This window comes from Dermacentor variabilis, chromosome 6 (genome assembly GCF_050947875.1).
Source record: "Dermacentor variabilis isolate Ectoservices chromosome 6, ASM5094787v1, whole genome shotgun sequence".
Taxonomy (NCBI): domain Eukaryota; kingdom Metazoa; phylum Arthropoda; class Arachnida; order Ixodida; family Ixodidae; genus Dermacentor; species Dermacentor variabilis.
The window spans coordinates 43,248,096-43,263,631 of record NC_134573.1 but is presented as its reverse complement, the minus strand read 5'-3'; the positions used below and the strand labels follow the sequence as shown (position 1 = coordinate 43,263,631).

Genomic DNA, 15,536 nt, shown 5'->3' with positions numbered 1-15,536 from the left:
CAAACTTTTTTGGACAACCCCCTCTTCACCTGTATGTCTCGCATGTCACGAAACCCGCGATAGCTTCCCATCTGATATGACTTGTACGTGCTGATTATGCATGACTGGACCGAACAAAAGAAAAATAGTTAGTTCTGATTCGACGATTTTTCGCCATTAGGCCTCAGCTATTGGTCGAAAGCTTTAGGGCTGCACCCACTTCACCTGCCTGCCACGTGGCGTCACGAAACCAGGAGAACTCACCGTGTCAAAGTACGCGTTAAAAGTGCATGGTGTGGTAAAGATGCACCAGGATTGTGTGGTTAGAATGCCACTAAGCTTCCTTTTGTTTGTTTTATCATACTTAAAGCGGCCGCCTCGCCGCATTTTCGGTGAGTTCTCCTGTGACGAGAGACGCGACCAGGTTTATCTCCATTGATCCGAGCCACGCGCGACTACGTCGGGTTCCAGAATTTTGTCGTCTTTAGCATGTTATCCCGAAGTTTCCTTGCCGGCTTTTAGCTCGGCCGAAAGCGGCGGGCATCCTGTTCATCGATGACAGCCGAGCACGTTTGCTGCTATCGCCGCCGCGAAGTTGTGCAGTTCTTAGTAGGTGCAAGCCAGCCTAATGAAGTGCTGCTTTTAGGAGCCTCAACTCAACGTCAACTGGTTGCTGATTTGTAGCAAGAGACACGATTGAAGCCTACAGCATGTTATGCACATTATAAATTCTCATGCCCGACCGCACCGAAAGGCATTCCTTTATAAAGCAGTCAATCTAGTCAAGTAATTCATCGGTTTCAGCATCCCAATTCGCCAGCGCGGACCTAGGTGCACAGTAGTCATTTCCTCCGAGATCTATACATGCAAGCATATGCTATTTTATTTTTGTGTGAAAAAATCGCTTATGATTGCAAGTAAATGTGCAAGACCTTTACACACCTGAATTTGCTGGCGCAGTCGCATGCTAAACGAAAATACTGGCCGACGCTCCGTTGCCCGCGGTATCTGCGCTCGCCCCAATATGCCAGTCACGAAGCAGTATCTCCACCCTTTACGGCGGCGCGCTACATCGAGGCACCCTATGCGTTCTGGTTGAGCAGCACCGTCTGGCGTCCACGTAAGTAAGTTCCACGCGCTTCCGCTGCTTATTTTCGGACCACTGTGGAAGGTACAGTTTTTCTTCTCTAAAGCTGGTTCTTCTACGCACAAGTCTCTCTCCGACTTCGCAATGGAGCGGCCACGAATTGTTTAATATCCCGAGGAGCAGCTAGCCTACAAGCAACAGCGCCTAGAGTAGGAGCGGGAAAGACCTCGTCGGCGTCGCGCCGACGCCTCGGCAGATCAGGCCTGCGATGCGGAACGTATGCGGCAGTGTAGGGCCGATCCGGCGGCTCGTGCGACCGAGCTAGTTCTCGAAGCGGAGCAAAAGCGGCAACGTTACGCTGCCAACGCCCAGCGAGATTGCCAGCGATGACGTCGGACCGAGGATCCGGTGGTTCAGGCCCGCGAGGCAGAGGAGCAACAACTCTGACATTAACATAAACACCGGGCCGCACATTTGAGCTTCGCCTGTCTCGACGGCAATCCGTGGGAATCAGCAGGACACTATTAAATGGCAGACCGACATAGCAGCAGGCGTGGCTGGTGATTCACGATTCGAGACCTGGCCGCAGCGACAATTAACAATTCGACAGGTGCGAAGTGGTGAAGTGACCAGGTGCGTGCAAACGACCACAAATGGTCGGGCTAATTCGGTGACAATTCACTGCCTCACTACGAGCAGCACATGTTAGAGACTTAAATGTGCTATCCTTGACCTCAAGCCAGCACGTTGAGGCAGCGCAGCAAAGTAGTATTGATTACAGCACATCGATGTCCAAGCGCTGTCATTAAAAGCTACATCAAGCAAGCAGCGCACGAGCTCGCGCTGCAGCGCGATTCGCACGTACATCACTGCGAGCTCATATGCGCTGCATAAGTTAACTATGAGTTGCTAAAGGGACAGATGGCCGCTATTACAGCGCAGGCATAACTACATGTCTAACGGCATGCAGTAAACAAAGATTGCAGGAGGCCCACCGTTTCGCGGCACGTGGAAACGACCGCTGCCGTGTCGCGGCGCGTATGATCATGTGCTCGAGCAGTTCGTACATCGCGGCATGCTGAAAGACCGCTGCCGCCGCGGCGTGTACTGTGGTGCGCTCGAGCAGTTCCCTACACACGATGTCTGCTAATTGCTGCTGTGAATTCATTTATAGCAAACATGTCCTCGCGTTTGTGCGCCTGAATCTAGCAGCGTGCAATCCTTACCTGAAGTTCAACTTCGTAAGCGACTCGCCTCAATTGCGATTGACACTGCGCTGAAGCTTCGCCCCTTGTTTGTTGAAAGGCATACACGTATTCGACGTTGCATAATTTCTTGCCTTTACGCAGCGTGCCACCCCTAAAAAATCTTCGGCGCCCGATATTCGCTGTAAGCCGGGGTAGAACACAACCGAAAGTGACAGGTCCATATTGTAAACGTGCTTTTCGAAGCAGACGACCGAGCTTGGTACTACCTAGTTCAGAACAGAGGGCGCTTTTTAGCACCATTTTCGCAGCGCCCCCTGATGAAAGCAGCAGCTTCATTGCACGCGTGTTCCGGAACATTGTGCCACTTTGTCCAAGTCGCGAGGACGTGCCAATGTCTGGTGGCATTCCGAATGCGCAATATGGTTGTGAATTTATTGGTGAGTGGAACAAACAGGATCTTCTAAGCTATTTACAAGACACCAGTGTGCTCGCCTGGCAAGACTGCGCCTTTCTGAACTTGCAGATGCGTAATCACGAGCTGCATTGCGTTTTGAACTTTATTTGCTCTAGTTACAGACTAGCGTTGTTTGTAGCGTACGCAACGACCAATTATTTCTTTCTGTTTACTGCGTGCGCAAGACTTGTTGACTTCGCGATGTGTTGAAAAGCTTTGTTCTTGCTTATTCACCGTATGAACTGCGAGCTGTTTCGCGTTAAATTTATTGTTATTGTGGCCCCCGGCTTTCCTTGTTCCTGCTTGTGACAAAACGTGCCACTGCACTTTTGCTGTGTAATAACTTGTCTCTGTGTATTAGGTCTCATTCGTAAGCAATTGCGCTTCTAGTCCAGCCGGCTTATTGTTAAGATTACATTGGGACGGCGTTAATGCTGCTTTGTTACCGGTACTTGTCCCTCATTGGCTTTATGTAACGTTAATACCGCCTGCGGTGCAAAGACCGCGGTGACAATGCGTTGTCGCATAACTGCCGAGCCGTTGTCCTGCTCCTCCCCTACGCTGCGTGTCATGCTGCATGTATTATATGACAAAACCTCCTTTGCAAGCAGATCTTGGCATTGTGGACGAGACGTTGTGAACAGAAATCTACCACTATTATTTTTGTCTAATTAGGCGAGGCTTGTTCGTAATTGAACGTTGTCAAAGCCATACGTAAGCGCAATAAGATGATGTGAATGCTGTCTTTATTATGCTGCATCAAGAAACATGTATGCGCAGCGAAGCTATGCTGTAGCTTCGGTGCCTGAGCCACATCTTGATTTTATAATAAAGACAAATACAATGCCTCGTCTTACTAACCGCGATATGGCCGGTTGAGCTGTAGCACTGTACTGCAATGTACTTATTCCCCCTAGTCTGCAATTTACCCAGCTTTTTCTGGAAATGCCTGAAACAATATTTGATGCATGTAATTTTCCTTGGCATGCCTATGGTGAAGATCTCGAAATGTTCGTGGATACCACAAAGTTCATCATGTACCTCATAGGGCGAAAATCAAAATAAGAAGGCAAGTGACTTTGGTAAGTACATATTTTGTGCGTATGTATGTGTTACATACATAAAAGGATTGATTTTTGGAACAGAGTGCCGCTGTATGTACCAGCCAGTAAACATATATTGGTACATAGCTACGGTTTCACTGACGAAGTGGCGCGACCAGTGTTTGTGTCTTTGCTGATGTCAATGCCGATGTCATTGCTGTAATAAGTTCTCCATGTTTTCATTGAAGTATGTTCTGTTGGTTCTTAAAAGGCAACTTGAAAGCTTTGTTTATGTTGGTGCTACAAACAGCATCATGTACGCTTAGGCATCTGTTTTGGCTAGCCCAAGGGAGTAACACTTAGGCCTAGATTCAGAAAGCTCTTCATGTGCAGGCCTTCACAACGGCAGTTCATAAATGGTCAGCAATATGGTTTCTGCATCCTTTTCATCACTGGATGAGTCCTACTGGAATGGTGACCAATCATACCTTTACATAGTCTTACATACAAAACCTTTACGAATCAGATCTCCGGTTCCTTGTGTGCCTCCTTACTGTTTCGAAATACTGGTTATGCTATTACAAATATTGGCACTATCACAATGATTTCATTTATTGTGTTGCCTCTGTAATAGAATATATATGCTTCGCAGCAGCTTTATAAAACCCATGGTTTCTGCTTACAGGTATTTATTAAGCCTAACCTGTATGCAATGATATGAAACCAGCACATAAAATTACATTGAACGACAAGTTTGCAGGTAATTTTCGTACTAATCACAAGTATTTCAGCTAAGAACCATTTATGACAATCTCCGTACCAGTAATATCAAAGATGCAAGGTGGCACAGAATACAACTTGTTACTTTGTAGTGACTGAGCATGGCTGCCTGCCAGCCTGCCAGCCTGCTATGAGTTAGCTGTGGTACATGCCCAAAAATGAAGCTGCCTATTCTCCTTAATATGCTGCCTGCTTGTTCTTGGCCCCCTGTTATTGTCTACTTCTTGTGCAAGAGGGGTAACACTGCCCTCAATCATGTAATAGACCAACAAAAGAAATTGCAGATGCGACTGCTTCCAGAAATGTTTTCTTTACTGGCTTTATTGGCCCCCTGTTGTATGGCTTAAGCTCGTCGCCTAGTCCATCTGGTCATCATCAGGTCCAACTCGCCCGCTTTTCCTTGCCTCTGCACATAATCTGGCTTGAATGGTTTCCACCGAGCAGGTTTTTACATTTAGATCGGAAAGCTTTTTCACACCAGCGGGCCTCAGCACAAATATGTATGACCAACACACGACACACGGCAGGAATTAGCACAACTTGACCTGCCTTTTTACATATCTCAGCTAAAAAATATAAGCCACTCAACGTTCATAACTTGTGTGAGGGTTAAGTGGAAAGTTGATGTTTTTTTCATACTCTGGAGATAAAGTTGCTGTAGCGCCTCCCTTGGTTACACTACTATTGATTCGTTGATATCTGTGGATGACCATGAAGCCCCGCTGCACCACTGTTAGTTCAATCTACCAAAATGCGTATCGTGCGCTTTCAAGGTTTTAAAAAAGGGCTGTGAAAGTAAGCTCCTCTATAATATAGCGCGACTCAAAGATACAGTTTTCATTATAAAAGCGCATACTAAAACATGACCACGGAATAACATGGCAGCACGGAATTTAGCAAGGTTGGTTCCTTAAACCCACAGTAATAAAACTTTCTTGGAACATCAGTCAGGAAGTCGTTCTTAGATTCTAGCGATCTGAACTGCATATGCATGAACGGTTTCCCCTCGCTGGTGTGCGTTTCTGTCTGATTATTGCTCTGACTGTTGGGCTCGATTGGGTAGTCGCACCTTGTTGCTCATTGTCTTCACCATCTAAGCTGTGTGTTGATTGCTTATGCCACTTTTTTCACAAGTATCTTACTATAGTTCACAATAAAAATATGTATGTTTATGATTGGGTGACACTGAGAAGGGACGAAAAGAGAAACATGCTCATTCTGCCACCAATTTTTTGTGTCCATTTTACTTTCTTCTTGCGACATATGCCCAGTTATTGTTTTGAAGGTCCACAGCAACTGTCCCTCTGTTGAAAAACCTGTCCAGTGGCAAGGTTGAAGAATGAAAAAGTTACGTGTCCTGGCACACCGTGACATGCTTGCATCATTTGACTAAACCTACTGCTTCGATGAGCGTCCTTGTATTGTATATAAATGTAAATTATCTTCTCTCACAGCATAGGTATGCGGTTGCATATTAACGTCTGCCAAAATGATGTGAAAAACTAATGATTGTGTTTGAATGTCGCAAGCTTTCATGTAATTGCAGCTGTGCAAAAGGGGGATGCATATTGGGATGTCTTTACATGGTTATAACCTACATTTCAAGCATGGCCAATGTTAAGATGTATTCTTATGTTAGAGGGCACAGCAGCAGTGTATTATAGGACAATAGGATGCACAGCTACTATGCATGCAAGCCAAATATTTGCTTTAGCGCCAGCAGAAGCCACATAATGTTGTTCAAATATGTGGTTGTGCTGAGCAAGCCGCAATGGCCCAACGGCTGATTACAAGATCATTCGGCTGCATAAATAACGGGAAAGGGTGCAATTAAACTCACAGTAGCACCAAGTGCTACAACTATAATTTGGTTTTTTGCATGGATACTGCCTAATAGAGATGACGCAGACTTTGTGCCACGATCATGCTTTTTTGGCAATAGACGTCATGGCTATAACACCCCCTTGTGGGGTCTTTAAGGAAATAAAGTGAAGTGAAGTGAAGTAAAGAGCACCCATCACAGGAGCCGCAGAACTATTGACAAGACTTGTCACAGCAACTTCGTCTTCACCCAGTGGACACATTTCATATTACAATAGACTCAATAATTCAAACTTGAGGGGTCCCCAACCTTTCGTTTGAATTATCAGAAGTATGAATTACCAGATGCAAGCATAAACATGACTAGAGGCAACATACCTGCTTATGAAGCAATGAAATATCCCGAATTTGAATTATTGTGCGTCTAGTGTAATGATGGGCAGCATGCCATAATGATCCTAACTGCAGGGAGGAACACAAAGGCAGGGGAAGCATGAACGCAGAAACCAGCACAAGAGAAGGTGCAATGATGTGAAAGAGCAAAGCAGATGCTGATATCACGGAATGAGCGCCGGACTAAAGACTGCAGTGAATACGTTCCTGCTTCTCCTAAAAGCATCCGAATTACATGGCTTTGCTGGAAATCTGTGAATTTCTAACTCTTGATTATTTTTGTTGTATTTTAGTCCAAAGGTTGAACAGGCATAGCCTCGGAAACCAGTCACTCATAGAATACTGTTGAGAGCATGTCTTCCAATTAGTTTCGAAGCTTGAATTTATTCTTATATTTCTAACCGAAGGCTGTGTCTCTCATAATGCTGCACACAGTTCGTGAAATAGAGTATGGAGTATTATCATTTTTGCAAGACAGTGTAATTAGTCAATGACGTGCTGCTGAGTTGTGCAGATTGGATATCTGTTCAATTGCCGGTCACCTATTTGAGCTGTATCGAAGCATGTAAATCAGATTGATTCGTACAAATGTTCTGTGGGCTGCATGTCTGAGCCCAAAGAGAATGTAAAGGTTTCGCTCAACTGTTTTTGCATCTGCACATTCAAGAACCTCAGGTGGTCTATTAAACCGGAGTCCGTCCCTACAACTTGCGTCATGATCATATCTTTGTTTCGGCATGTAAAACCATATAATTTGTTTTCTTCGAAACACCCCGATGCCTCACCCGGTGCTTACAGTGACATTTGATCTTACTACCCTGATGGAAGCCACAGGCATTCATGTACTGCTTGAGTTGATTACAATCGATGAAGATAGCAGTCTTTCTGCCCTGGCAACGCAGATCCATGTACTGGACGTTTGACATTCTTTTTCCGCCGAAGACAAAATAAAATTTCATTTATTATGCAGAACGGTTTGGGCTCACAGTGGTGTGCGACCAACTGCACTTGTGCATGTGGCACACATGTTGCTACAGTGAAAAAAAATAGTGTTGCTTTGTTTCAGTTTTGTCCGTATTTTGAATTTCAAACACCCAAGCAGCTAAGGTCGTGTGTCGAGTGTCTGAAAAGCATATTCGAGGTAAACATTTAACCTTATAAGAAATAACTACAGAGATGGCGGGTTCAACAGTTCATCCGCTGTGGAGTAACTCGAAGGATGAGCAGTTACTCTTCGGAGAGTAACTGCAACGGCCAACAGTTAGTTCTCAGGGAGCAACTGGGTAGACTGACATTTCATCCTCAGGGAGCAACTGGAGGTCCTAAATGTTCATCTCCAAGAGTCTAACTGCTAGGAGACTAATGGTTCGTCCTCTTGCCGTTGCTCCCAAAAGGGACTAATGGTTGTGGCAATGTAGTTAGTCCCTCAAAGGAGTAACTACTATGCTCGCGTAAGTGTCTTTTGCCTGAGAGTGTAGCGTCCACAGTGATGCAAGGAACTACCGAGAGTATAGACCTCTGCAATGCCGCCATTTTTGTTTGCCACCGGTGACTGCCTTCTTGGGAGAAATCAGGATTGGAACAAGGTTGCCTAATACTTGGGCTCTGACGGCACAGTATAAGGAATTTTTTGCATTGGAGATGCCAGACGGGGCTACGCTAACGAAATGAGACGCTGATGGAACTCACATGTCCGTGTATGTTCTCCTGAGACCATTCAAGTCATTATATAATAACAATAATTTAGCCACTGATTGGTATAGTGCTAACGTCTGAGCCTCAGTTTATTGATGTGGGTTCATACATCCAATATGCGCTAAAATGTGACATGACTAAAGATGGGACGAAATGAAAACAACACGTTATTTTACCTCTGGAATATTGTACAGCTAAAAAATATCAGGCGCTCACTGAACCACACTAACCAGCGCGTGTGAGGAATTACCTACTCGAATACTCACTCGCAATTCTTCGCCAATGGTGCCCCCGAAACTTCCAAATGAGTTCGCTTTCCGTAGGGAAAGAAGTCATCACCGCAAGCCCGCAGAGTATCAGCTTTACAGCCGGTCTTTAGCTGGGCCCAGCACGCACCTGCAGAGGTCAAATAGGAAACATACACGCTTTTGCGCTGATAGCAGTTGGTAGTTGAATGTTTTTTACTATGCGCAGGTTTTCGCGTTATATAGTCAACGGGAGCTGGTCAATCCTGGCGAGCTTGTATACGCGCTTGCCTCGTTAACAGTACATTATTAGGAGAAATTGTATTTAAAAATCCCATCTGAAAACATTAAAAGGGTGATATAGCACTATACCTAGGCACTACAGCTAAGCACAGCGTGACAGCAAAGCCATTGTCGTCGTCTTCATCGTGACGTAGAGCATGTCACACAGACAACCCAAGTGGCGAAAGTACCGCCGCGGTGCGCTCATTGGTGAAGAGCAAGCAGAGGATAAGTGGGTCTCGAGACGGGAAGCATGAACAATTGAAGTCGCCTGTCCAACAGATGATGATGTGGGAGCCATGGAGGGCAGGTCCTATGCCATGTCCGTGAGTCAAACCGCGAAAAGAACTTTTAGCACAGGCCAACACGACGACCAGGTTTTTTGAAGCAGCACAAGGGATCCAGGCATGAAGTGCTCATTAATGTGTTTATGGTCGTAATTGGCCTTTTGAGCAACATGAACACTCCATTACGGGGGATCCTTCGCACGGCATCAGTGCTCGCGTGTGCGTCACTTGTGTACTAAGTACTCGTGACCGCGTTAGAAGGAAGCAGTGTATCGAAGGGGAGGGAAGGCTCACGGCCAAACCAAATATAAAGAGGGTAGTAGTTGGTTGTGGTCGTTTTGAGGAGAGTTGTAACCGAACGTAACGAAAGTTAATGCAGTATTTCAGTCGCTGCAAACATCGCAGGTGTACATAAGACTCAATTCCGTGAGCGTATGGTTCAAATATTTGATAAGGCTGCATCATTGGCGATGATGTGCTTGCTGAGAACTGATAGTGATGATGATAATGATGGTGATTCTTCAAGACATACGTACTCACGGCGGGTGATTTGCCAAGTACTATTAAATTCAAATGCATTGATACTTACGGGAAGGCATGGACAATTGAAAAGGTAGAAAAACATGGTACAATATTATTATTCATTAAGTAATTACACATAGAAGAAATAAAGCAGCGTTCCCTGATTGATTGAGGTTTGAAGGAATTGTGAAATGGTGCACAATGTCGTTAAACTAGGCTTCAAAAGACCAATGAAATGTGTTCTTAGTAGTAGGAGTTCCATTGACTGAAATATATCTGCACAAACACGGCACTATATGCCACACACCCTATTAGCAATGTTAGATAGGTTAAGCATAAGCAAATCAATGTAGTAGCTAGTTTGCCTCGTGTTTTTCAGTTGCGGTGGACATGCACTGGATTTGCTTGGTATCGCTGGTTTCGATTTTGAGAATGCGCAAGCGTTGTATCAAAGCGAAAATATAGATCTGACTGCTCCAGTCGGTGGCAGAATAACACTCGGTCGCGCAGGTGGAGTGGAACATGTAGAACAGTGCGCTGGAAGACGTCCGTAATTTCTGTTCTCCTTATTTTGGTCATTTATGGGGCGAGTTGAGAGTCCGCGAAGCTGTTCATGCGTGTACGTGCTATGCATAAATATCTATCAAGTATATGTCTGTTTGTCTCTTTGCTGCCTTGAAGGTCTGCAGTCCTGAAGAAAGGTATAGCAAAAAATACGCTTGAGATCGTGCCCCTTTTCTAATATATTGTCACGGCCCAATATTGTCAAAAAAATTTTAGAGCTTTCTCGTGCGCTTCCGTTTGCAGAGTTGAAAAATTTTCATTGCAATTCACAAAAAATTTGCACAACCCAAATATGAAACGAACCAGTTCATAGGATTTTGTTCCGTTTAAACAGCAAATTCTTCTAGTGATTTCCATTTATCATGATGGTGATCACAAGGCAAACTGTAATAAGCATATCAGCCGTTTTGTAGATTAAATGTAATCGTATGAAGCATTAAACACATCGTTCCGTGCAAAAGGAACTGCTGAATCCCCAAAGGAAAGCAAGAGCAAAGCAGCTAAATTTCTTCTGCGTTTACGAAGATCTGCAAGCAACTTCAGCAACCACGCCGTTGTCGCTGACTTCGTCGTGACTCAAGCACACATCACAATATTACTCCGTGCATCTCAACAAGCAAGCAAGCCACCTGAAGAGGCTAACAAACTTCGGTAAGCACCTAGATTCACTGGTGTAAGGGGTAGCACTTTCGGCTGCTGTGCTGAGGGAGCCGTCGGTCCAACTTGGGTGACTGGACATGTCGCAATGGGTATTTGCCGCTGTTCAGTTAAAGCACGGTGAAAAGAAGCAAAATAGGAAAGGCCCTGGCGTCATGTTTTTGAAGCCGGAAGTACAGCCTTGTTGGTGTGCCATCTCCCTTTGTGCCTCCACTCAGCTCGCAGGAGCAGATAGGCGCGAACTTTGAGCTTGCATTGGTACGAGCCGCGGTAAGTGTGGGCTGCCGACGCGCCTCAGGACTACGAAACTGCTGTAACAGTTTTAGTGAAGCAGACGTTCTCCTGTGCTCTTCTGTGGCAGAAGACGACAAAGACACGTGCCTTGATTACTTGAGTTGCTGGCTGACACATTCATCTTCAAACACAACTTTCAAACTTAGACATTACACTACAATTAAGTTTGTCTCGCGAACAAGATGGGTTGCTAGAAAGACACGTGCCGAATCAACTTATCTCCCTATTTAGAGGCCGTGAGGAGCAGCGAAACCTTCAGGCGCGCAGTTGATATGGCCACGTTGAGGTTTCTCGGACCATGTGTCAGTGCTCCTTTGCGAGAAAAAGAGCACTTTGCTGCTTGCTGTGCGCCCCAGTCCGGCTCGAGGATTGTCGCCGTCGGTAATTGAGGACCTTAAGATGGTAACAGCAGTCTTCGTGGTCCATCAATTATTGCAGAGAAATTTTCACTGTGCCCCCACGAATCAGTGAAGTAACGGCCGCTGATTCTTGCAATTAGAATAAGAGTCTGAACGGCATTTTCAAGACGCGTAGGGCTTAGAAACCGAAACCATGACCGGACTTGTTTTCGACATCCACTTCAAAATTCAGCTAAGTATACCCTAAACAATTTCTCGTATGTTATTTCATGTTCGACTTCAGCCTCGAAAACAGCATCGCACTGCATTACAACCTCCAGCTTCATTGCGTCCCCAAGGAAACGATACTCGCGTGAATTAAAGTTCCGGTACCACTGCTCTTCGCCGAAACTCATGAAACCTGCATGCACGCTACGAATTAATACCCTGGATGCTCAGTTTCAAATCGAATGTCGCTTCTAGCCTGTGAACTAAAATTGCTCGAGTGAGATTGGGCATGAATATACGGTGACAACGGAGGCAAAACGTGTTTGGCAAGTTGAGAGTCAGGTGTCATTCTGTTCCGTGCGCTCTTTACTGCCGTTCGCTGCCGCAAGTACCAAGGGGCCGTATAACGTAAAACTATTCCAATATGTTTTTATTCCAATTTCCTGACGTCAAATTTACGTAACCGCCGACGCAAGCATAGGACAGTTACCCGCAGGGTTGTCTGAACAAACCAATCAATCGCTTTCCTCGTTCGTAGGAGGTCACTTTTATTTGCTTGAAAAACGAATAACATTGCCTGCACTGAGCGGCTTGTCTTATCTAATTAGCTCACAAGAGGCGAGGAGCATGCTCAAGTGGAAAGGGATTCGATGGGGCCGAGCCACTGCACTGAATATCGATAACCGGATGAAGAGAGTGCTGCAGGCGTCTGCGATTGGTCCGCTTTCTCTTACTTAGCTTGCGGTGGCTCGTCGACAATCGCGGCGGCATGCAATGGAAGCTTAAGAATGAGGCTAAAACGGATCCTCATCAAAGAACAGTTAGCAGAACGAGGTCATAAACGTGCTGAATGTTCCCGAAAATGTTACACGGCCACGCAAAACGTTTTATTACACGCAAATAAACCCATGCTTTGCGTTAGGGGCGAGTGGCCAGTGCCGGAGCGATCGGCGGCAGCCATCTTTTATTCCTTTCGGAACGGGGCATCCTGCGGCTATTCAGAGAAAAATTCAATTTTGTTCGGCATATTAATGCATATTTATCGCGTACACGTCACTTTGACGGGGTGAGTTTTTGCGGTTTGGTGACGTCGCATGAGAGGCGCTGTAGGTGAAGTGGGTGCAGCCCGAAAACTTTTGACGAATAGCCTAGGGCTAATGGCAAAAAGGCGTCGAATCAGAAATAACTATTTTTGTTTTGTTCGGTCAAATTATGCATAATCAGTGTGCACACGTCATATCAGATGGGGAGCTATCGCGGTTTTCGTGACGTCGCGTGACAGACAGGTGAAGTGGGGATGGTCCAAAAAAGTTTTTGACCAATCGCGGTGGGCTGATTGCAGAATTGGAATAGAAATGTTTGCAATAGATTTACGCTATAGCGCCCAAGCTGTCCCAAAATTGGGCGCTGCGCGTGTTTTTTGTTACTCGCTTTCCGTACACTGCTTTTGTGCTTCAGACATTTGTAAGTTGTACCAAAGAAACACACGGTAACTATTCTGCAGGAGGACTTCTTGCGGGCCGACGAAGAGGCTTGCACACGCACGTCACGGGCGCTGTGACGTGTGTGTTTGTGTCTCATTTGCAATTGTTCCTTCGCGCTACAATGTGCTGTTAAACAGGGTAACTAGGTGCCAAACGGAAGCACGAAAAGAAAATGGCACATGCAATTGAACAGTGCGCCACCTGCTGAAGCTACGACGGCGTTAGCTTAGAGCAGGCGGGCACTGCCAATCTCGATGCCATTAACTATATATATATATATATATATATAGCTGTTCTGAAGGTGCCTGTGGTGCTATCTGTGCCGACGACTTATTCGCATTTCCATTCTTTCGCGTGTTGGCCAAACCTGCTCTTATATACTTTGCTGACTTAACTGTACATTTTAGTGAATAAATGGCAATGGCTTTAATAACTGGTCCATCTCCATGTTCTTTTTTGTTGCTCACGTGACAAAGTGCTTCTTCAAGTGATGGGCTTTCTTTGGCTATTTCGGCAGTTTTCGTGGTAAATACGACGTTGGTCGATGGAGTGTGGTCGGACTCGGGTGACGGAAAGCTTGGAAAGGCACCAATAAAAGGGCGCGTGCTCTCGGATAACCTAGTTGCTAAGAGGGGCGAGGGGTAGGAGAGGGAAAGGCCGGGGACGTCACACCGACACCCCCTAGACAAGAGAAGGCCTGAGTGTTCGGCGAGTGACGTCACGGAGAAGAGGCTGACGGCGTGCTCGGGCATACGGGTTGAATCAACGGATCGCGCCCCCTTATGGGCAACGTTAACCAGAGCGCAGTTATTGTTTCTTTAGGCGTAGTTGGGCAGATGGCCCGCAGTGAACAGAGGTTGCTCCAAGATTATTATATTTATGCAAAACTATTTACGCGCTGCATTATTAAAAAAGGCCGTCCATAAAAAAAATGTAATAGCTCAACCTTAAGATTGAGAACAAATTTCGGGTAAATGATGAAAGGGAGCATGACTTATATTGAAAAGTCACAGTGGTGCCCTCTTCTTCGGAGTAGCTTCTTTGCTTTGATTTATCGTCGGCGTAAAAGCGTTTGCCGTTCATGCGACCACAAAAGTTCTTCAACAAAATTTTCGCACGGCACCATAACACATCTCATGACAACTTCCCTTGTATGCCCTTCTTCACATTCGGGACACATGTATTTGTTCCAGTCTAGATTAGACTCTAAACGAATAATTTCACTTTCGAGGCATACAGTACCGCAGTCCACTTATTTACAACACCTCAAATGAGTTTAGCAATGGAGATACAAAACATTCCTGCAACTATTTACAAAGAAACAGCTGTCTTATTCCGCAGAATTCCAGCTTCTCTCTTCTTTGCCTTAGCATTGGCACCCAATATTCTGTCATTGATCTTGTGGAAACATAAACGCCTGATTTTTCGGCCCCGAGTTGTATATGTTCCAGCAATTGGGCACGCAGCACTTGTTAAATTATGGGGTTTTACGTGCCAAAAACACTTTCTGATTATGAGGCACGCCGTAGTGGAGGACTCCGGAAATTTCGACCACCTGGGGTTCTTTAACGTGCGCCGCAATCTAAGTACACAGGTGTTATCGCATTTCGCCCCCATCGAAATGCGGCCACCGTGACCGGGATTAGATCCCGCGGCCTCGTGCTCAGCAGCCTAACACCATAGCCACTGAGCAACCACGGCGGGTACGCAGCCCTTATTAGGCATACCCTTGCATGAACGTAATCCACATACCGCGGCAATGAAGGCTTGCCGGACACACAACCGCAATCACAGCACAAGCGCAGAGAATACATGCACGGCTCACGTCCTGAAAAAAAGTGGACTCGGAAGCATGTCGCAGCATGCCAGGACTTTTCTAACCCCGAAGCTATCCAAGGAGCCACATGGTTCCCGGAACTAATCGAATTGATAGCGCCGTCGTCGCCCACTCGGTTTTCCGCGTCTTTTTAAACACAGGTACACCGCTCGTAGCTTCGTAGCACGCTGCACGGAACTTCTATGTGGGCCTGTTTTGCGTGACGTGTTCAAGGGGAGAGGGCATAGCAAGAAAGCCTTAAGTTCTCTAGACGGCGTTGGTCACATGTAAGCTCTCCTGCACCGAGTGGAAGGGTGGGCAGGAAGAAAGGGGCGTACTGTTGCTCGTCAGCTTGGTGG

General features: G+C 45.9%; 1 protein-coding gene across 1 annotated transcript in view; it reads right to left on the bottom strand.

Annotated features, from left to right (window-relative positions):
* Positions 1–15,536, bottom strand: part of LOC142584763 (uncharacterized) — a 72,602-nt gene that overhangs the window by 29,644 nt on the left and 27,422 nt on the right. Inside the window, exon 2 of the mRNA XM_075694999.1 lies at positions 8,727–8,856. Coding sequence (XP_075551114.1) covers positions 8,727–8,856 — 130 coding nt within the window. The remainder of the gene's footprint in view (positions 1–8,726; positions 8,857–15,536) is intronic.